Below are 22,525 nucleotides of genomic sequence, written 5' to 3' on the forward strand. Positions count from 1 at the left end.
AACTCCCAGCATCACCCTTTTGAGACTGTTCTGTCCAGATTCCATTGCTAGCCCCAACCTCCTCTTTTGACTCTAATTCCACCCTCAACTCTGATGCTAATTCAGAAAGCAATGCCCCAAATTACAAGAAGAGAGCATCACACACATCCCAGGCTGCTTCCAGATAAGGCTTTTATTGTGCACTTGCCCTGCCTGATTCACAGACTCTTATGAGGGGTCTGGATGACACCGTCTTCCATTTGTAAACCACCCCCACCCCCGTTTTCCATTGCTTCTTCCATTCTTTTCTTTCTAGAAAAAAATTAATTAAAGCTTCAGGGTTTTCTGGGTTTTTAGCACCTACTAAAAACATACTTTTCCTGACAGACATTCCCAGAAAGGAAATCTTGTCCTCTGTACATCGCTTAGAAATATCAGCAATTCTTAATGTTGTTAAAGAAAATAAATTTTAAAAGATGGAATAGATGCACAATGCCTTTGATTAGCAGTGCTAGGAACTGTCTGTCCAGAAGCACCCCCAGTCTGTTGGGGGCTGTGCTTTGTGGAATACACGGGCATGTGTGTGTGTGTGTGGGGGGGGGGAGCAGCTCACCTGCCAAGGGACACCAGACTCACGATGAAGATGGCAAAGGAAAAGGCTTCCCAGTCATATTTCTTGCCCAAGATGTCAATCACGCGCCCCATATAAAAGGGGATGAACATTTCGCCTTGAGAGAGACGACATGTGAGGACAGAGGTAAGGTGTCAAGAGCTGCACTTTTTTCCCCTCCAGGGAAGAGCTCTGAAGAAACACACTCTGCAGCTTTTCAAAATAGCTCCATTTGGAATGGGATTTATGAATGGCACCGATTGGCGAGCACCAGTAATGTTACCCCCACCCCACAAATGCTCGCAGCAATTTTACAGCTGTTACTAAAAGAGTTATAAGTTTTTAAAATGCATATATGTAAAGCTTTTTTAAAAGAAGTGGACAGCCTGCCTCTAGCACAGGATGGAGTGGGGCAAACCATCTTCTGTTTGACTTCTTGGTATTATTGAAGGACTTTACCAAACCTGTATATTCCAGTCTAGACCAACAGTAGCATATAGTGTCTGGGATCTGGATCCCTGCTGAGAACAACTATCTTTGATTTAGATCCAACCCACTTTCCCAGCTCAGTTCCTTTTTACACAATAGCCAACTGGTCTGAGGGCTCCTTCACACCAGGCTTTTATCCTGCGATTGAGATGGCTCCATCACGGAAGTTTGCGGGCTCTTTAGATGATGCCATGATCATCCAAGGTGTCTCCTGCACTAAATGCCCTTTGTTCCGTTTTTAAAGAGATCGCAGATAATGAGCTATCAAATTACCCCATTGTGTTCTGCTTCAGTTTCCTCCATGAAAAGAGGAAAAGTGGCAAGAGGAGCGAGATCAATTAAAGATATGGAAAACGCAGATATGCGGAGAAGGAGGGGGAAGGGGAGGGGAGAAAGGGAGTGCATGTAAAGGCAGTCAGTTGTGATCCTACAATTAAAACGGAAGCAAAAAGCCCCGTTTTAAATGCAGGATTTTAGGCTGGTATAGAAATGCCCTGAGCTAGTTAGCTCTTTGTTGTAGAAGTTCACACCTCTTAGCAAGGCGGAACCATCTTTTAAAGAAATTTTTGATTGGCTGCTTTGAACAATTACATCAGAGACTGAGCTTATTTCCCCATTGGGTCAGACTACAGTCAGTCTCATTAGACAAGTTGGCTTCCACTGGTCCCCAAATCCCATAATACGTGAGGCACACTGTTTGTGCTTGTTCGACTTTGGAACCCATGCGAACCAGGTGACCCAAGGTGCACTCTAAGAGACTTAGAGAGCAATCCTATGCCCCCCCTGACAGTTTCTGGGTGGGGGGGCATTGGATTGTTTGGATTCCTGGCTCAGAGCTTGGAGACAGGGCTCCAAGCTTGGAACAAGGAAAGCCCCCTCCCCTCCCCACCCCTGCCCCCTCGTAGCCGTGCAGAGAGAACAGCACTTGCTACCTCTTCGCGCTTGGAAAATGGAGCGTGGAGATGGGGAAAAGGGGGCATTCCCGGGGGCAGGGAGGGGAGGAGACTGAGGCGGCTGCCTTATGCTTTTTCCTATGGCCGTCCCGGCTTCCTCCTCTCCCTCCAAGGCGCCTCTGCTAGATGGGCGAAATAGCCTGTCTAGCAGAAATGCAATAGCCTGTCTAGCATGGAGCCGCCGCTGTCCTCCCACCCTGCACTGGATACTCGCCATTTCCGAGTTCGGGGGCTGCCGACCATATGGATAGGATTGCACCCTAGTTCTCTCTCAGATCAACCTTTCTGCAAGCAACTCTGCACATGCTCTGAAACCCAAGACTCTGTTCCAGCAAGAAGAGGGGCTTTGAGCTATCCTAGCAGCTAGAATCATGCTTTGCAACATGCTCTATTTTTTGCATCTTGGCGGAGCGAGTGAGAGACACCAACCATCAGACTGGGTTAAGAACATAGACTTTCACTGGCACATCTAGACCTTGGGAGCGAATGGGAATTGTCTGAATGTGGCAATATCTACTATTATGTGTTATTGCTGTAGCTGCTTCTGCTTGTTAATTTGAATAAATCCTGCAGTTTGGCCATATTTATTTATTTATTACATTTATATAACGCCCATTAGCCAAACCTCTCTGGGCAATTCGCAACAATTAAAACCATAAAATACAGCAAATAAAACTTAATATAAAACTTTTAAATGTTTAACAAGTTTTAAAGTTTACCACTGCTGTGTAAAGCCAAAGTAAAAAACCAGCAGCAGTGTAAAGATCTAAAAATAAAATAACAGATTTTAAAACAACAAAACCTGAAGGACTAAAATGCCTGGGAGAATAAGGTGCTAAAAAGCCCACAATGAGGAGGGCATTCTCTGGGAAGCTCATTCCACAACCGGGGTGCCACAACGGAAAAGGCCCTCTCCTTAATAGCCATTTGCCTCACTTCGTTTGGCAAGGGCACCCACTGAAGACAATCTTACAGTCTAGGCAGGTATATATGGGAGGAGACAGTCCTTCAGGTGACCTGGCGCCAAGCCCTTTAGAGCTTTGAAAGTTAATTGGGCCTGGAAATGGACTGGAAGCCTCCGCAGGTCACAAAGCACTGGCCATTGTGTGTGTGTGTGTGTGTGCACGCGCGCACGTGCATGAGAGAGATTTAAATTGGGGTCCAGGTTTTTCTGGGTGGGGGGTTGAGCCAGAAGAGAGTATAAAAGGAGAATCACACCTCGACACTGAACCTGGCCCTGGGTTCTCACCCAAGGATTGCTTAAATATTTGTGTAAAGCAGTTGCAAAGTTGGGATCTCAGAGCAGGTGAAGATCATAAAATCATAGAATAGTAGGGTTGGAAGGGGACTACAAGGCCATCGAGTCCAACCCCCTGCTCAATGCAGGAATCCAAGCCAGAGCATCCCCAACAGATGGCTGTCCAGCCTCGTCTTGAACGCCTCTGGTGTGGGAGAGCCCACCACCTCCCTGGGTCATTGGTTCCACTGTCATATTGCTCTAACAGTCAGGAAGGTTTTCCTGATGTTCAGCCGGAATCTGGCTTCCTGTCACTTGAGCCCATTCTTCCGTGTCCTGCACTCTGGGATGATTGAGAAGAGATCCTGGCCTTCCACTCTGGGACAACCTTTCAAGTACTTGAAGAGCGCTGTCATATCGCCCCTCAGCCTTCTCTTCTCAAGGCTAAACATGCCCAGTTCTTTCAGTCTCTCTTCATAGGGCTTTGTTTCCAGTCCCCTGATCATCTTTGTTGCCTTCCTCTGAACCCTCTCCAGTTTGTCTGCATCCTTCTTGAAGTGCGGTGCCCAGAACAGGACACAGTACTCCAGATGAGGCCTAACCACTGCTGAGTAGAGGAGATCTAGTACTTCCCGGGATTTGGAAGCTATACTTCTATTAATGCAGCCCAAAAGAGCATTTGCCTGTTTTGCAGCCACATCACATTGTTGGCTCATATTCAGCTGGTGATCGACAACAATTCCCAGATCCTTCTCGCTTGTAGTGTTGTTGAGCCACATATCCCCCATCTTGTAACTGTGCATTTGGTTTCTTTTTCCGAGGTGCAGAACTTGGCATTTTCCCCTATTAAATGTCATTCTGTTGTTTTCTGCCCAGCACTCCAGTCTATCAAGATCACTTTGAATTCTGTTTCTGTCTTCCAAAGGATTAGCTATCCCGCCCAATTTTGTGTCATCTGCCGATCTGATCAGCATTCCCTGCACCTCCTCCTCCAAGTCATTAATAAAAATGTTGAAGAGCACTGGGCCCAGGACTGAGCCCTGCGGTACCCTGCTCGTTACCTCTCCCCAGTTTGAGAAAGTCCCATTGGTAAGCACTCTTTGAGTCCGATTCTGTAGCCAACTGTGGATCCACCGGATCGTTGTTTCATCTAGCCCACTTTGAGCTAGTTTGCGCATCAGGATATCATGGGGCACTTTGTCGAAAGCTTTGCTGAAGTCGAGGTATATTGTGTCTACAGCATTCCCACAGTCCACAAGGGAGGTTACTTGATCAAAAAATGAGTCCAGATAAGCCAGATGACACAGCAGACCTGTTCAGTTACTCCCAGAATAGCTAAGCCCAAACCCACCTCATCTCTTGATTATGTTATCAACTTTGACTAAGAACTTGAATGGAAGATTCAACAACCCCAAGCAAGCTTATTCCAATACTACGAGGAGCTCCGAGGAGGTAACAGTCTAAAATGTCCATACTGGAAGAGACAATTAAGGGAGGGATGGGCGAGACCGGGCCTGTGTTTGCACCAGTGATTTACTCCAACCTGGCTGCGCGGTGAGGTCTGTGTTTCCATGATGTCATGGCCATTCAGCCCCAGTACCACATTTTATCGCTGAAAAACCACTTCTTCTGAGACTGCTTATATTCTGACTTTTCCAGCTTACCGTGGCTCCGTTACTGACCTGTTTCCACAATCGCACTGGGTCCAGTATCATAGTCCTGCCCATGGGGTGTGTAGTCCAGCCTTCGTGGGTGTGTCGCTCTGACCTCGGTGACCCAACCATTTCCCTCCCTGTTTTCCGGAAGTTTCATTGCCGTTTTGGAGCAGGATGCCGAGGGACCAACTTTTAAAACATCATTGAAAATAAGCACTAGAACACGGCCCATGACCCCAGTCAAAGGGTATTTTCTCCCATTGTGCTGAATGAGGCTTGCCCTCTCAATGACCACAGAAATGACAGAGAAGCCCCTCAATTAACACCGCACATATCAAAGCCCTCAATTCCTTAAATGTGATTGAGGTCTGCCTTAGGATGTAACGCATTCACACAGCTTCCATATAGAGATCCTCTGCATTAAAATGGGGGCTGGTTTCAGTCTCTTTCCCACAACAAATCCATTAGTGTCTCCTCAGAAGTAACTCCCATTGTGGTGGATGAGGCTGAGATTCCCCCTCAATTGAAATGGCACACATTAAAGCCCAATTCCTTAAATGTGTTTAAGCCACCAAGCGAGGCTAGGCTCTGAGGAATCCCCGTAGGATGAAAGTAATTGTAGGACGAAAGTAATTAGCAGCTTCGTTATAGCTACCCTGCGGGTTACAATGGGGGCTGGATTCCGTCTTTGTGTGTACTACTCTCTTTCCCACAACAAACCCATTAGTGTCTCCCCAGAAATAACTCCCATTGTGCTGAATGAGGCTTGCCTTTGAAGGCCTACATCAGAACTTACAGAGATTCCCCCTCAACTGAAATGAAATACTTTTAAGCCCAATATTAAGCACATTCACGAGGCTTTGGTCCATTGCCTTAGGACGTAACTTCTTCACAGCTTCCAAATAGAGATCCTGTGTGTTAAAATGGAGGCTGGTTTCGCGCCCTTTCCCAAACAAACCCATTACTGTCTCCTCAGAAGTAACTCCCCTTGTGGTCAATGAGGTCCTCTGGGTTAAAATGGGAGCTAGTTTCCATCTTGGTGTTCTCCCCCCCTTTCCCAGCACAAGCATATGTGTGTCTACTCGGCAGTAACACCCATTGTGCTCAATGAGTCTCGCTCCTGAAGTGTTTTCCATTCATTGTGTTAAATTGCAGAAAAAGTTTGTTGTGTATATTTTATGATTTCTTAAATATCATAAAATATGTGATATTTGCAGATTAGTGTTAGTTGCAACTCCAAATGATATTGAGTGTGGTTTCCAATGGTTGACAAGAAGAAAAGACAAAGACAAGACAGAGGCAAGCAGAAAAGACAGAGAAATAGAGAAAGTGGAAGACAGATAGAGAAGGGGGGGAAAAAAAAGAAGAAGAAGAAAGAGGAGGCAAGAGGCAAAGAGAAAGAACATTTCTGGAGAAGAAGCGTGGCCATAGTTACCCCCAGGGTGAATTAAAAGCAGCTGATTGTGCTTGGAGCTTATTACCTGGGGTAAAGTAGCCACAATAATGTAATAGTTCTTTAAGATGAAGATAATGTAACTAGAAAGAGAAAAAGAGCCTATCCCAAATGTGTGTCACTGGGACTAGTGAGTTTAACTTGAAAAAGACAAATAAAGAGACAAGGCTGGTGCATGGAGCAGAAAGTTTTATGTAAAAAGGTTGAAACATGATCTGCAATACAGGCAGATCAGCAAAGAAAAAGAAAGCAAAAAGGAAAGTGGACTGTAGCTGAAAATCCTTTAAAAATTATTCTGAAAAAACCAGCAAGAAGACTCAGGCTAGACCTTACGGTGGGCACACCGGGAGACTGTCCACCCTGCGTACGGTCAGACCTGCAACTGGAGAAAATTGAAGGGGACTAGACCCTACTGCAGCTTGCCAGGTGAATAGCTGCCCAGCGTACGGTCAGATCCCAAAGAAGATCAAACATGCGTGTTGTAGTGTTAGTAGCGTTGCATTCTGTTTCCATAATAAGGTGCGAAAAAGGGGGGTCTGCCCCTGGAGGGGGAGGTTTGTCCCAACGATTCGCTGATAATTACTGGCTTCACCTGGCTAACATCACTGGAGTAAAACATTTTTGTTTGCCAAGAGATATACCTGCAAACAGATTTTTTAAAATCTTTTTCTCCTCCATCATTTAATTTGACTAATAATAATAATTCGGTAGATGAACAGATCAACAATCTGCACCATATAGTGGCTAACATAACAATAAGAAAACAATTGGCTAAATTGGTTAACCCTTGGCTTCCAGATCTTAGCTGGCTTAAAGCATTGTTCATCCTAATTCTACCAGTGTTGTTCATGGAGATACTGTTATGCCTTTGCATTCCTTGTCTTATGCGCTGTTTAACCAATCTGTTTTATGTCTCGGCTAGTAAAACTGCCACCCTCTACGCTCCAATAGCTCAACAAGATATTAAGTAAGAGAGTTGCTGTAACAGTCCTGTGTTATGCTTCGCAAACCAGAATGTCTATTTGTGTAATGAAATGCTATAATTGTAATGAAATTATGCATTTAAAGGGGGAATGTAGCAGCCATATCGGGGGTCAGACTAAGTAGCCTCATGCAGTCTCATGCTTCATGTTCTTGCTAGCTCTTGCTCTCTGAAATATATGTTTGTAAGCTGACGAGACACAGGAATTTCTTATCTTGTCAGCAAGGCTAAGGTTAAGTCAAATTGCATATCATGTTCCTGTTCTTTGCTTATTGCATACCATGTTCTCTTCTGTTCTCTGCTTATCATGGCTACCCTATAACCCATTTCTTGTATTATAAACAATGGTGCTAGGAGAAGAAATGTTGAGGACTCCAACCCCACATGGGAGGGAGAGGAGGAGCCGTTTCCTATGTGTCACAATATCTATAAAAACAATGTGCTGATGTAAATCGGGGCTTCTGGCTCTTTGGAAGTGATTCCAGCCTTGAGCCCGCGCGTTAAATAAAGAAACTCTTTTTCCTTCACTCCGTGGTCTCTCTGACTCTGGGTTCTGCAACACTTGCTAGTACAAAACCAAAATTGAATCCACCTAAAACATTTTTTGGTGTACACTTTGAAGTGTATTAATCACCTATAGGTAGTTAACTGGCAGCCAATGGCTTCCTACATACTGGAACTACAGACTGATAATGCTTGTTGTTGTTGTTGTTGTTCAGTCGTTCAGTCGTGTCCGACTCTTCGTGACCCCATGGACCATAGCACGCCAGGCCTTCCTGTCCTGCGCTCTCTCCCGGAGCGTGCTCAAGTTCATATTCATTGCATCCGTGATGCTATCTAGCCATCTCATCCTCTGCTGTCCCCTTCTCCTTTTGCCTTCAGTCTTTCCCAGCATCAGGGTCTTTTCCAGGGAGTTTTCTCTTTGCATTAGGTGGCCAAAATATTGGAGCTTCAGCTTCAGTATCTGTCCTTCCAAGGAGCACTCAGGGTTGATTTCCTTTAGGATGGACTGATTTGACCTCCTTGCAGTCCAGGGGACTCGTAAGAGTCTTCTCCAGCACCGCAGTTCGAAAGCATCCATTCTTCGGCGCTCAGCCTTCCTTAGAGTCCAGCTCTCACAGCCATACATTACTACTGGGAAAACCACAGCTTTGATTAGACGGACCTTTGTCGGCAAGGTGATGTCTCTGCTTCTTACTATGCTGTCTAGGTTTGCCATAGCTTTCCTCCCAAGGAGCAAGCGTCTTTGAATTTCAGGGCTACAGTCACCGTCTGCGGTGATCTTGGAGCCCAAGAAAGTAAAATCTGTCACTGCTTCCATTTCTTCCCCTTCCATATGCCAGGAAGTGATGGGGCCAGATGCCAAATCCGTAACAGTTGGAGGAGTGAATGTCACACAGGCTAAAGCAAGCATGTAAAGAAAACCCGCTTATTGCTTAGTTAGCACATTTATACATATGTTCCTAATAATAATAATAAAAATAATAAATATCTTCCTAATAAAAAGAAAGAAAGATTTCTGGAGGGGGAGAAGGCAGGGAGGGGCCAGGAGAGCATGCAGAGATCCAGGCAGCCCTTGCCAAGGATGTGTGACCCTGAGAATGGCTGGAGTCCCGGCCACCACTGCTTGCGTGACTTGCCCACCTTGGCTAGGAAGGAGCAGGGCTTCTCCTGCCGCAAAGGCCTGACTAGGAATTGATACAGGATTCTGAAGTAGTCATATATTGAAGGGAAGTTTTTGATCTTTTTGGAAAGGGGCTTAAACTTTCTCTCAGTTCAAACTCCTTCACCACCATACAGCCGGACTGCAGCTTGTGCTGGCCGCACCACTCAGCCTCGCCACTGAGGCTTGTGCTGGGCATGCTGCCTGCACATTTGGTGGGCTTGAGCAGGTGCTGCATGCAGACATGTCAGAATGCAGATGGGGCTCCTAGAGACAGGAGGGGGGTGAACAGCTGACGCACCCCTGGAATCCCAGGTTCGTGTAGACAGGAAGTCCTGTCTGAGGATCACCCCCAGGCCTGAATTGTGGTCAGGTAAAGATGTCCTATGAGAGGCACCTGGCTTGCTCAGGAAGAATCCACAGCACATCCCACGTTTTTAAAACACTGCTGGGTTGAATCAACTCTTTGAATGGTCTGAACGTTTCACACTGCAGCGAATGAGCAAATGCAAAACACAGGGCGGTTAATAATAACAACTGAAGAGCAGAAATCAAAGGAAATCTAGTTTGTCTGGATTAATTTGAAGTAGTCCGTATTTTCCAAACACACTGTTTTTCATCGGGGGGGGGGGGCGGCGAAGACATCACTTCCAGAGAGCATCTATTACACACAACACACACACACAGGTTCTACTAACCTATCACAGCCATGGTGAGGAACACGAAGCCCCCAGCAAGGTATGGCAGGTCTGGGCAAGTCAGCCTGGTCAGCTTCCGCAGGGTGGCCTTGTCTTCTCCTCTGGAGCCCTCCCTGCTGCCCCCTTGCCTCAGGACCTCCCAGAGGAAGAGGGCCAGACCCACTGCCCCATAGCCCAGCAGCAGCCAGGACCGAGGGGCGGAAGAGAGCAGGAGAGGGGGATCTCCAAACCAGTGCCCCACTGTGAGGTAGAAGGGGGACAGCAGACTCACGGTGGCCAGGGCTGCAGGGCAGATCCGGCAGGGCCAACCCAGACAGAGCAGCCCCCGGGCCCCCCAGAGAACCAGCAGGCGCAGAGCTGCCTCCAGCCAAGCGCCTGGGACCCCCAGAGGAGTCAGGGAGGGCCGCCCCACATCTAGCAAGGACAGCAGGACTGCATCGCACAGGAGCAGGGGGGCAGCCTGCAAAAGGACAGGGGGCAGCATCATGGTGGCAGGGACTGTGGAGAGAGGAGGGGTGGGGTTATTTGTTACATGTGGGGAGGGGGCCCAAAGGGGGAAAAAGGCCACTAGTCTAACACACATTTGCGTTGCCATCCTTTAAAGCTAAACGCCCCCTTCCCAAAGTGAGTCTGTAGCTTCCAAACCCCGGTCTGTAGCAGGCCTAAAGGGAGGCCTGCCAGGCACAATTCTTTTGCCCTCCCCCAATGTCCACTGAAGGAGCACTTTCTTTAGAGCCAGCAGAGATCAGTGTCTGGACCGGGGGTGTCCAGTTAGTTGAAATACTGGTACTCCCTGTACCAGGGCCTGTCTACATCGGAGATGTTCTCCAATGCTGCTGTGGCTTAAAGCTTTTAGGGACACATGACGTCGTGGCCGTTCCACAGCCAACCAGCTGCATCCCTCTTGGAAAGCCACATTCTCGGAAAGTCCTTTTACTCCGTATTTTTTTCTTAAAGCGGCTCCCAGGCGGTTCGCCTGCAGTGTGCCCCGTCCCTCCACATTAAATACTGGGTGCGTCTCTCGGACATGGCTGTGACCTGGCAGTGATGTGCTCAAGGGGTGGGGCCACCCCTCCCCCCCCATTTCCCTCTTTTCCCCCATTTGCAGTAGGGCTGCTTTCACAATAAGTGGCCTCCTTTTCCCATTCAGATATCAGTAGCCCTGTTTCGTTCACAATAGTGGAGCAGCCAGAGCAGCCAGCGTAGGTAGTGCACAATAAAGAATAGGGGAAGGAGAAAGGGCAGCCAGTCGCTATTTTGCAGTCGGGCGATACACTTACAACTAAGGAATACACGGAAAGGAGGGAGAGAGGGCAGCCGGCACAGCCGGGGAGCATGGGTAGGGCTTGGGACAAGCCTCCCCGATCACGGAATTGCGCTGGGTCACCACTATGGGGCTGATGACCTGCACTTCTACTAGCGGGACTCCGCCCACTCAGCCGCAAAGTAAGGCGGATTAAAGTGCAGTTTGACCTGTGAAAAGCGGGGTTTACTCCACATTTTTTGCTTTGTGTGCCCCTGACGTTCCACACCTGATTCCATGAAAATCCGCATTGAACACGAAAGCACCTCGCATGCGTCGCTATGGAGACCCGGCTCCAGTTATTCTGCCACAAGCTCCCTCTGGCGGCGGCTTTGGGCAGGTCGTGCTCCCTCTGCCCCCCCCCCCCATCTCTAACCCAGACGTGGTACGCACCTCACTCGCATGCATGGCCATTGCGAAGGAAGACCCGCCGAAGTCAACCCGAGACGCGTCGGGCTGCAACTCCCACCACCCGCAACCAGCATGGCCACTGAACGCAACAGGACTGACTTCTACTGCGCGTGGCTCCCCTCCTGAAGTGTACCGCTTCCTTTTAGGAACTTAATTTTCACTCGCAGCCTCCTTTTCATACCCAGAACTAATTAACGGGGCTTAAAGGGAGCGAAAAGCCAGACTGTCTAGCTTTGCCCCCGTCCTTTCGGTGCATCCACGGGAAGATGCAACTCCGAGCTATTTCAACCGGCGCAACGGGGTGTGCTTCTTTCAGGCGCGAGTCCTTCCCGAAGCCCCCGGAGGTGCCTGCTGGGGAAACGCCGCCAGTCCCCGCGTCCCGCCCCGCTCTTGCTGCCCTGTCCCGGGGGAGGCGGCATGCCACCGAGCGAGCAGCCCTCCCCAGCGACCCCCGCCGGACCCTCCCGCCCCGTCCCTCGCGTTTCCTCCCCTCGCACGCGGCGGCTCCCGTCCTACCCGCAGCCCGGACGCCCCGGGAGAGGACCCGCGTCTGCCGCTGCCGACGGAGGGTCCCGAGCCGCCGGCTTTCGCTTTCGCCGAGGGGCTCCGCGTCTGCAGTCCCTCCTGCGGCCGCGGACGGGGCGCGCGCTCTCCCAGGGACGCCCGGGCATCCGGCCGCTTTCTTGCCGGCGAACGCGCGCCGAGGGCCGCTGCTCGGCTCGTACTTCGCTGAACGCCGCCCGAGGCCCGGGCGCTGGGCAGGCGGCGGAGGGGCGCAGCCGTGCGGCGTGCAGGGCGGAGCCGCCCCCTCCCACACCAGGAGGGCCCCGTCCCGTCGTGAGGCCCGCGGCCCCCCGGCTCTGCGCGCCCCCTCCGCGCCCTCCCTCTGCCCTCCGGTCTCGGCGGGCCCCGGTGCGGAGCCGCGCGGGCCAGCTTCCCCTCCTCTTGCCCGGGGGCGCAGGCAGCGGCACGAGCCCCCCCCCCGACGAACGCTGTGTCCGAGCTTACGCCCCCAGCTGGCGGAATAGTTTCTCCTCGGCCAGCCCGGCTCTCGCTTCGGCTGCCTCTGCCGGGCTTGGCTGGAGGGGCCCCGAGCGCCGGCGGCGGGAGGGGCGGGGCGGGGCGGTGCCCGGGGGCCGCGCCGCTGCCCTGCTGCGGGTGTGCCCTGCTGAGGCTCTCGGGGGCTGCACTGCTCCATTTGACGGGGGGGGGCAGAGTTTGCAGTCGCCGTAACACGGGGCGGGGGGGGTCTCTGCAAATCCAAGGGGAAGGGGACTGCAGGGGATGAGAGGCTAGGTGGCATCACCGGTGCAATGAATATGGGCTTGAGCACGCCCCGGGAGAGGGCGGAGGACAGGAAGGCCTGGCGTGCTGTGGTCCGTGGGGTCACGAAGGGGTGGACACGACTCAGCAACAACAGCAGAGGGGAGGTAGATTTTCCCGCAAGGCCATCTGGACCCGGCCCCAGCCCGCTTTCCATCCCACTTCAGTGTTGGAAAGTCAGGTGTGACTTACACCAGAGTTGCCTTCTACAGAGAGGGCGTGGCGATGCAGCATTATTGGAGGCAGTAAACAGTTTAGAAGTTCAAATCAAATTACTTTATTCGTGTTTTTGTGCCATTGTTAGAGAAGGCTATCTGACATTGTTTAACAACGAGCATCCCCTAAAGCTGGGTGCATGAAATGAAGCCAAGCTGAGGAGGAGACACGAAAGAGATCGGAAGACTACAACCGTGCAGGGTGAATGCAATTGGAGCCAACTCTCTTGGGGGTCTCAGACTCTTCCCACTCCAACCATTCAACTGTTTTTAGTTTGGCTTTTTGGTGCTTTGGAGATGAATGTTCTGGTAGATTTTCCAAGCCACTGATGACACCCTGGCCTCTTGGGCCTGCCACTTGAAGCTGCCCAAAGTGCATCGCACATACAGTTCCCAGAAATCATTCAGTCAGTTCCTGTTTGAGATTGCTGTGGGACTAACAGCTGAAGCTGCCTGGGGTAGGGATGTCATGGCCGTCTGGTTGGGGCTTGAGGCCCTGCAACGTCTCACCAGCTTGGCCCCTGGACACTGGTCCACCGAGCTGCCATTTTGTGTAAGAATGACAGTGCGGCCTTTTTTGTGAATTCCCATTTACGAAAATGGTGTCCGTAAAGTGGGCATTTACACAAAATGTGGGAAATGGCCACTTTACGGCCACCATTTCCGTAAACGGGGATTTACAAAAAAGGCTGAGCCATCATTTCTGTGCAAAATGGCAGCTTGGCAAGGGATTGGGTGCCCACTCACCAGGCACCCACAGACCGCCTGGTAACTAGCCATGCAATGAACAGGTTCGGGTGGCTGGTGAGGGTCCGGCGAGTGGTGCGCAGTGTGGACAGGGTTGAGTTCGCCCTCCCTAGCCTGGGGTTCGAGTTGCTGGGCGGGGGGCTGAAGGATAGGTGTGGTGTCTTGCTGTGTTGCATCTGCCAATGATGTGCAACATACTGAGGTTGCAGGCAGATAGCGGTGTGTTTTTCAGAGAACGAGAAGTGGTAGGGTAGTACCTCCATGGCCCAGGCCCACAGTGTATATACATTATCCCACTGCCATTTCAGATGAAGATAAGGAAATGGGAAGGGGATATTGAATATTATCAGTCATACATCTGATAATATTCTTTTCCAATTAGAAAAGAAAGTAGAAAGAAATCCCAAGATTACCATTTTAGGCCTGTGACTCAGAGTGCATTCCTAAGCATGTCTACTCAGAGGTAAGTCTCATTGTAGCATCCGGGAGGGTCACAGGGTTTGGGGAGATTTCCTCTTCTCTTGCCCCTCTACCTGTATTTCCTTTTTGCTTGCCCTCCTCCCTGCCAGCCTCTCTGGAGCTAAGTGACAAAAATCCTTTGATCTTCAGCCAGCCCTCAAGGCTCTTCCTCTGCCTTCCCACCTGCTGATTTCTTGACTGCCTCAGTGGTTGCATTGTCAGAATGTTCTATCCTAAAACCCCTCTATGGAAACCTGTGGCCCTGGCTGTGGAACTCCCTGCCTCAGGAGACCCATTCAGAAGGCTAGGGAGGGGGAGGCATCTGTGACACAAACAGAAGCATTAAAACAGTTCTTTGAACCCACATTAGTCTGCAAAGAACTCAGATTCCACAGAACTCAAATCCCAAGGCATAAGAAAAACCCGTGAGGGGCTGTATACATATATGAGAACTGAAGTGCCTTAGCAAGGCTTAAAAAACAAACCAAAGAAGAGCCGAAACCCCAAAGAAGATTAAAAAAAAAAATCAGCAAAAATAAAGAAAAAAGTTTAAAATCCCCTCCCCACCAAAGTCAAAATTCCTACTGGGGTGGGTCTGAATATTTGTGCTACAATCCTATGCACTTACCTGGGCAAAAGCTCAGTTGAAAACAATAGGACTTCTGAATAGACGTGGATAGGATTTCAGTATTAATTTATAAACCTTATATATTATACATACACACAAGCACTCAGGCCAGTTACTCATTCACCCACTCTGGACTAAAATGAAGGCAGCTGATCTCATCCTTGCCATGTTACTGTAGTGTAAATGCACAGTGGCCTCATCCGGATCAGGACCACTGCATGCGGGTAGGGGAGGTATAAACCTTCCCACTCAGACCCTTTTTTTAACCACACCTGCCCTCCACCCTGCTCTGCGGGGTCTAAAAAAAGCGGGGGGGAGCTCTACTTTTTTAAACTAGAGAGGAGACCACCACCTTTCCTTCCACAGTCTGCTCATTTGTTTTTTCCCTCTCCCCCTATTTTTCTTCTCTTACATGCCCACTGTTGGGAGCTTGCTTGCAATGAAATTTTGAAGAGGGAGAAGGAAGGGAAGAAAGGGTTCCACATGAAATACTGGTATTTCACATAGCATATGATTTTACTGCCCCAAATAGAAACCTTTGACTTCTACAGAAGTTTAGTAGCTTCAATACATCAATCAGCCTCCACAAACTTCTTTCTTCCCTTCCACTTTAATATCTCCTAAATAGCTGTAAGACTCAACTTATTCCAAAAGGAGACCTGCAGGGCCTTTTAAATAGATTGTACAGCTTTAAAAAAGCTAGAAAAAGCCCTCAACCACTCACCTCATGAAGTTAATTTAAGTATGTGCAATCCTTACAAACCCTCCACAGCCTCCTAAATTCCTCTGAAGTCACTTGGCTTAGGGAAGTCTCTCTACCACACCCCTGCATTTCCAATCGCCATTTTTCTTTTCTTTTTCCCTCCCCTATTCTTTCTTTCTCTTCTTTATCCCACCCAGAGCATATCTTGGGGAATTCTTAAAGAGAATGCTCTTTGGTGGGCAAAAGAAGTTCTGAACTGTATTTGACTTCATACAAGCAGACAAGAGGGCTGGTTTTTCTCCTCTTCACTCAAGTCTTTGAGAAAAGTGGGTTCACATGGTTGCAGTGAAACAAATCCGGGGCTGTTTTGTCTGTCAGTTGCCCTTATCCAGCAATAGGAAGGGCTGTAGGTCAGTGGTAGAGCACATGCTTGGCATGCAGAGGGTCCCAGGTTCAATCCCCAGCATCTCCAGGCAGGGCTAGGAAAGAATCCTGCCTGAAACCCTGGCCAGTCAGTGTTGACAGTACTGGGCTAGATGGACCCAGGATCTGACTCAGTATAAGGCAGCTTGCTGTGTTCCTATGAACAGAAAACTTTAATTAAAAAATAGGAGTTTTTGGTTTGTTTTTTAAGTGGAAGGGAGATAAATACTGCTCATTTATGCAATCCTATGTATGCCTACTGAGAAGCCCCATTATGTTTAATGAAACTTACCCTCAGGAAACTGTGTGTAGGATTCCAGCACAAGTTACTTTTGCAGGGAGATTTGCAGCCTGATGTTCGATTTACTCAGAAATAAGTCCTGAGTGGTGAACATGGTACTGCAGGCTTAATACAGTGCCTACCCAATTCCGTCTAATGAATTGACTACCCTTTCAGCTCAGTCCTATGCGTGTTTTGTCACTGGTGGGTTTTTTCATTTTGCATGAACTCTGGCTTCAGTGGTGAGGGAAAGGCACTTAGTACATGCTCAGAGTTTCTCCATAACTTAGCCCTAGTTTTGAAAACAGACTCATTGGCTGAATTCTGGTGAAGTCTTGGCACAAGGGAAGTTATGGGGAGGGAGATAAAATGAGAGCTTGTGAATAACAAGGAAGAGGTAGAGGAGAGTTGCTCAAAACAAGAGATCTGTTTTGATGAAGAGTTTCTGGTGGATGGTAGGATAAGGAGGAATGGTTGCATGGAGGGGAATAGAACTGGTAGGGGGAGAATGTAAGTGCTTGGTGGTAAAAGAAAAGCATTCTGCACATGCTTAGGGGCACTCCATATTTAAGAACATAAGAGCTGTGCTGCATCAGACCAAGGTCCATCCAGTCCAGCATTCTGTTCACACAGTGGCCAACCAGGTGCCCATGGGAAACCCACAAGCCGGACATAAGTGCAATACCATCTTCCCACCCATGTTGCCCTGCTGCTGACATTGGTGAAATGTAAATAAATTCTAATAATTCTAAATTTGCATGCATGTATATCCTTCAGGAACTTTGCAGGTTTCTTGCCTGGGCGATACTCTAATTACCTGTGCATTTTCATGCAAATTTACCCAAAAATGATTGGGGTGTGTGTGAAGGGAAGGTAAAGCAAATCACTCCCTCTCCCAAATTGGAGACCTCCCCTTCCACATGAACTGCTGCACCCATCCTTCTGAAACTTTGCTGGTTTCTTACTTAGGGACACCTCTAGGCTGTCTATAATTTTCAGAACAATGGTCCACAAGGAACATAGGGAGATAAGTATGTCCTCTTTTGGAGACCTCAAAATGTCAAGGCTACCCTTGCACAAAACCCCCTGTGGCTATCATTCTGAAATTTGGGAGACATGATCTCGTCTGATGGGGCAATGAATCTTGAAATTTTTATCCAATTCTTCCAAGGAATTAAAATGGTATTGGCAGTTCCCTTTAAAAGAAAATCAAAATATAAACCTTTGACCTATTTTTCTGACATTGGGCAGGTGTAATCCCCTTCTAGGGGGCTACCATGTCTGAAGTTAACATCCAGTTCAGACCAAGAGAAAAGTTATGTTTTTTTCCTAATTTCCCATGGTAGTCAACAGGAAGCATAAAGACTCATTTTTCCAAACCTTGACTCAGGTTTGGTGCTGAGCTGAAGTGGACTGACTACAAATTGGCTTGAGCAGAAGCAGGATGTTTTCCAAAATGCTGAATCGGGGTTTGAGTCGATTGGGGGTCGGGGGGTGTCAGTGCACAATTCTTATGTATGTATGTAATCTGTACACACACATAAGCACACCATGCACACGTACTCATATTAGAGGTGCGCTTAGACTCAGACGAGCGCAATTTGTGTTATGAGCCTATGCCCTGGAACCTAGCAACACCCCTGGCTGTAAGTGTTGTTGATTTCAACATGAGATGTTGCTTTATTCTCCAACTGAAACTGACCTCACAGTTGCCATTCTCCACTGAAGGCATTTCAAACAGACCAGCAGAAAACCACTGAATAGTAGCTTCTCAACCTGATTTTAACCATTTCTGCATGAATAAGGACAATGATTTCCTGACCCACACAGCCTATTTTTGCATTGTTAAGATGATAGTGTAATTATCTGTAATTACTGCTGTTGTGAATAGTCACTTGATTGAATTATCACAGCTTGTACTATTTACTTTTCCTTTTCATGTGGCCCAACTGTTTACAATTTTTGATCTTTCCTCTAAGTCATGCATATAATATATACCTTGCAATTGAGGAAAGCATGTAATGCATCTGATGAAATGAACTCCAGCGCATGTAAGCTTATGTCACCATAAATTTGTGTGTGCTTCTGGATGAAGGGCTCCTGACGCTACCATTCCAAAGGCTATTTCCTCTTTTCCTGTTTAATTTTTTTCTGTTTAGAAAAAAGATGGGATAACTGGTGTGCAAATATGGGTGACAATGTCATCTGGATCCTCTCTAAAGTTTGGTTAATGAGGCTTGTTTATTGTATAATAAAAGCCACTTGAGGAAGCACCCAGTGTTTTGAAGTTGCCACAATACTTTGGTTTTGATACAGACCTAGTCATATTTAGAGTAGACCTATTGAAGTCAATGGCTGGTATCCAATGTTAATCCTATGTAGAGTAGATCCACTGAAATGCAAGAGACTTAAGTCCCATTCATTTAAATTGGTCTAGTCTACATAGTAACACTGGATACTAATCAATGTGAATTAAGTTAATAACTTTTGTCCCATTGATATCAGTGGGTCTACTTTATGTATTAGTAAAGGTGCTTCCACATAATGCTTTATTCTACAATCTTCCTGCCTCAAACACATGAAGTAATGGGGGAGTCCAGATGGCAACATCTTCCTTTGTAACCCTTCCATGTTATCCCACCATTTCTTCTGTCTTTTTTCTTGCCAGAAAACCAATCTGAGATGGAGGAAAAGATGTAGTAGATGCACAATGTTTTGGTAGTGCCAGGAGCCCTCCATCTGGAAGCACCCAGGGTCAGAATCCAACCTTAGGTTGCTTTTGCTGCAACAGACCAATACATTGATCCCTCTGGAAAATGAAATCAAGGGGAATTTAAACTCCCTACCTGTGGGTGAATTAACATTTTCTATAGCTTAATTTGTCTTTGATGCCAGCGTCTGAACATGAATTTTCTCCACACCTGCTTTGTGTGTGAAGGATGAGAATCTGAGGTCAGTTACAGATAGCCTAATTCAGTGCGGCACGGCCTTTTTCAGTTGTTAATATCATTGCATATTAAGTGGGATCAGTGTGACATCCAAACTCAAATATCCTTCTGTGAAGGTAGGCCTGACTAGGCTTTCTAAGTAGTTTGGTTCAGGCGAGGTGCCTGATGGGATTGAGAGAATGTGTATGTGTCTGACCATGAGAAGGTAATTGTAACTTGCTCATTATAAGCTGGAAATTTCTGATACTACGGTAGATCGCTACTGTGATAAAGCCCTAATATGCATTTGTTTAATGCCAAAAGAAAGAGTATAACCTCCTTGTTCTCTCACTTTTCCATGAACAAGCCAAAATCCCAAATTCTCCAGTGCAGCATCTGAAAGCTCCACCTCCGTCCATAGTTCCTCAGGCACTCTTGTCTATCAGGTCTAATCCCTTAAATCTATTCCTCACCTCCACTGTATATTCATAAGGGATATGATTTAGGTCATACCTGAATGGTTTAGTGGCTTTCCCTACGTTCTTCAATTTAAGCCGAAATTTTGCAAGCAGCAGCTCATGATCTGAGCAACAGTCAGCTCCAGGTCTTGTTTTTACTGACTGTATGGAACTTCTCCATCTTTGGCTGCAAAGGACATAATCTGATTTTGATATTGACCATCTGGTGATGTCCATGTGTAGAGTCGCCTCTTGTGCTGTTGGAAAAGAGTGTTTGCTATGATCAGCGTGTTCTCTTGACAAAACTCTATTAGGCTTTGTCCTGCTTCATTTTTTACACCAAGGCCATGCTTGCCTGTTATCCCGGTGATTTCTCGACTTCCTACTTTAGCATTCCAATCCCCTATGATGAAGAGGACATCTTTTTTTGGTGTTAGTTCTAGAAGGTGTTGGAGGTCTTCATAGAACCGATCAACTGCTTCTTCGGCCTCAGTGGTTGGGGCATAGACTTGAATTACTGTAATGTTGAATGGTTTGCCTTGGATTCGTACTGAGATCATTGTATCGTTTTTGAGATTGTACCCCAGTACTGCTTTTCCCACCCTTTTGTTGACTATGAGTGCTACTCCATTTCTTCTAAGGGATTCTTGCCCATAGTAGCAGATAGAATGGTCACCTGAATTAAATTCGCCCATGCCTGTCCATTTTAGTTCGCTAATTCCCAAGATGTCGATGTTCAGTCTTGCCATCTCATGTTTGACCCCCTCCAGCTTGCCTTGATTAATTGATCTGACATTCCAGGTTCCTAAACAATATTGTTCTTTACAGCATCGGATTTTCTTTTCAGCACCAGACACATCCACAGCTGAGTGTCCTTTCAGCTTTGGCCCAGCCGCTTCACTCTTTCTGGCGCTACTTGGAAATACCCTCTGCTTTTCCCCAGTAGTATATTGGACACCTTCCGACCTGAGGGGCTCACCTTCCGGTGTCATATCTTTTAGCCTTGTGATACGTTCCATGGGGTTTTCTTGGCAAGAATACTGGAGTGGGTTGCCATTTCCTTCTCCAGTGGACCACATTTTGTCAGAACTCTCAGCCATGACCTGCCCGTCTTGGGTGGCCCTACATAACATAGCTTATGGCTTCACTGCGTTATGCAAGCCCCTTCGCCACAACAAGGCAGTGATCCATGAAGGGGAATCCCAGGCTACCTCTAATCAAATCCTGGCCATAACCTACAAGGCCCACTGCAGCACTGAAGCTGGGCCCTGACAAGAGCTCCTTTCTTAGCTGCAAGGCTAGTGAGGGAAGCTGAAACGTCTATCAGACTTCGATATACCACTGGGGTGATTATCCAGTCTTGGTTCGTCACTGTAATTGTGTTCTTAGTTTGCAATAGTTTGTATTGCTTTTATCCCCTCTCTTAGGAAAAGGTATTCCTTTTTAACTTTAAGGTTTTTTTAAACCTGTTTTTAAGTTTTTTGTTGCTTTTCTTTTTATCCTCCTTTTCTTTTAACACATATTGGAGTGAATTCAGAGTGATCCGGTCACCATGGTACTAACCAGAGCCCAGAAAGGTCAAAAGAGATTTAAAGAACCTCTCCCTGCATCTGCACAGAGGTCAATTTTGGAATACTGTCTCCCAGTAGAATCTGAGGGATATCTGTTGAAGATAACCAAATAAAGGACCAAGTTACCCCTGCCATGGTAGACACAATGTAAGCAATCCCAGCTTCACATATAAGCTGATGGGATCTGTGCTAGCGGTGACTGACCAAGAAGGAGATCTTGGGGTTGTGCTGGACAGCTCGATGAAAATCGTGACCCACTGTCTTTGCCTCTGCAACAGGCAACAAGTGCTCTCTCCCTGAGGGAAGCAAGTAACCATATCTCATGCCTTCACTCACTTCCGCTCACACAGCCAGCTTTAGGGAGTGCTTGTAGTGGAACAGTGCTAGATTGTCGAAGAAGGCTATGTGTATGTTGTTGTTTATTCAGTCAGTCGCTCCCGACTCTTCGTGACTTCATGGACCAGCCCACGCCAGAGCTTCCTGTCGGCCGTTGCCACCCCCAGCTCTGCCAAGGTCGAGTAATAAAAACACGAATAAAGTTAGGGTACAATCCTGTGCATATTTAGACAGAAAAAAGCCCTACAATTCCCAGCATGCCCCAGCCTTCCATGCTGGCTGGAGCATGCTGGGAGCTGTAGGACTTTTTTCTGTCTAAACATGCATTAGATCGTGCCCTAAGTTGATCTGAACGTTCTAAACTAGCTTCATCCTACCTTTATTCCCTCCAATATGAAATGCTGCGCTACTATGCTTTCTTTACATAAGGCAACTCTGCTGTAAGTCACACCAGACTTTCTAACACGTTTCAGGAAAGAAAATAAAGGTTTGTTCTGGTTTGGGATTCTGGTTTGGTTTCACTCCCTGATTTTGCATTTGCAGAGGCTTCTATACTTCGCCCTCTTCAAAGGCTGGGCCTGGGAAGCATTGGGGCTGGGATTAGATTGAAGGCTCACTTCCCCTTTGTGACAGGGGTTTGGTCAACATACCAGTTACACAGTAGTGCAGCTCTAAATTTTGAAGTGCAGGCTCTCGCCACGACAAACCCCATACCCCCCCCGCTCAAGATTCAGGAAACTGTGTTGATCCATATCAACAAACCACTTTCATCTTCACCAGGAGCAGGTCTTTTGTACAGCGAAATGGTCTTAATTGCCCATTTGAGGCCAAGCCACGGTGGCTTGTTTAATCCTTAGGGTGTGCCGGCATGTGCAGGGCGCGGTTTGCCCAATTGCCCTCGCTGGCACAGCTTACTGTGTTATCTGAACCCAGGCGGCATGGCTTGTTGGAGGGGGGAAGCAACCCTTAACCCATGGCTTGTTGTTGGGTTATTTGAGGTTTATTTCCCCCTTCGACAAGCC

General features: G+C 47.7%; 1 protein-coding gene and 1 long non-coding RNA gene across 2 annotated transcripts in view; both read right to left on the minus strand.

Moving 5' to 3' along the window:
- The window catches only part of LOC146356296 (antigen peptide transporter 2-like), a 29,012-nt gene extending 17,099 nt beyond the window's left edge, over positions 1-11,913 (minus strand). The window contains exons 1-2 of the mRNA XM_084831875.1: positions 9,720-11,913; positions 593-707 (exon numbers count right to left, since the gene is read on the minus strand). Coding sequence (XP_084688001.1) covers positions 593-707; positions 9,720-10,314 — 710 coding nt within the window. The 5' untranslated portion in view covers positions 10,315-11,913. The remainder of the gene's footprint in view (positions 1-592; positions 708-9,719) is intronic.
- LOC146356295 (uncharacterized) overlaps positions 1-22,525 on the minus strand; it is an 867,031-nt gene that overhangs the window by 63,792 nt on the left and 780,714 nt on the right. The window lies entirely within an intron of this gene.

The sequence above is a fragment of the Heloderma suspectum genome, chromosome 2, assembly GCF_057233095.1.
Source record: "Heloderma suspectum isolate Gila_16-S chromosome 2, 16-S_ref, whole genome shotgun sequence".
Lineage (NCBI taxonomy): Eukaryota > Metazoa > Chordata > Lepidosauria > Squamata > Helodermatidae > Heloderma > Heloderma suspectum.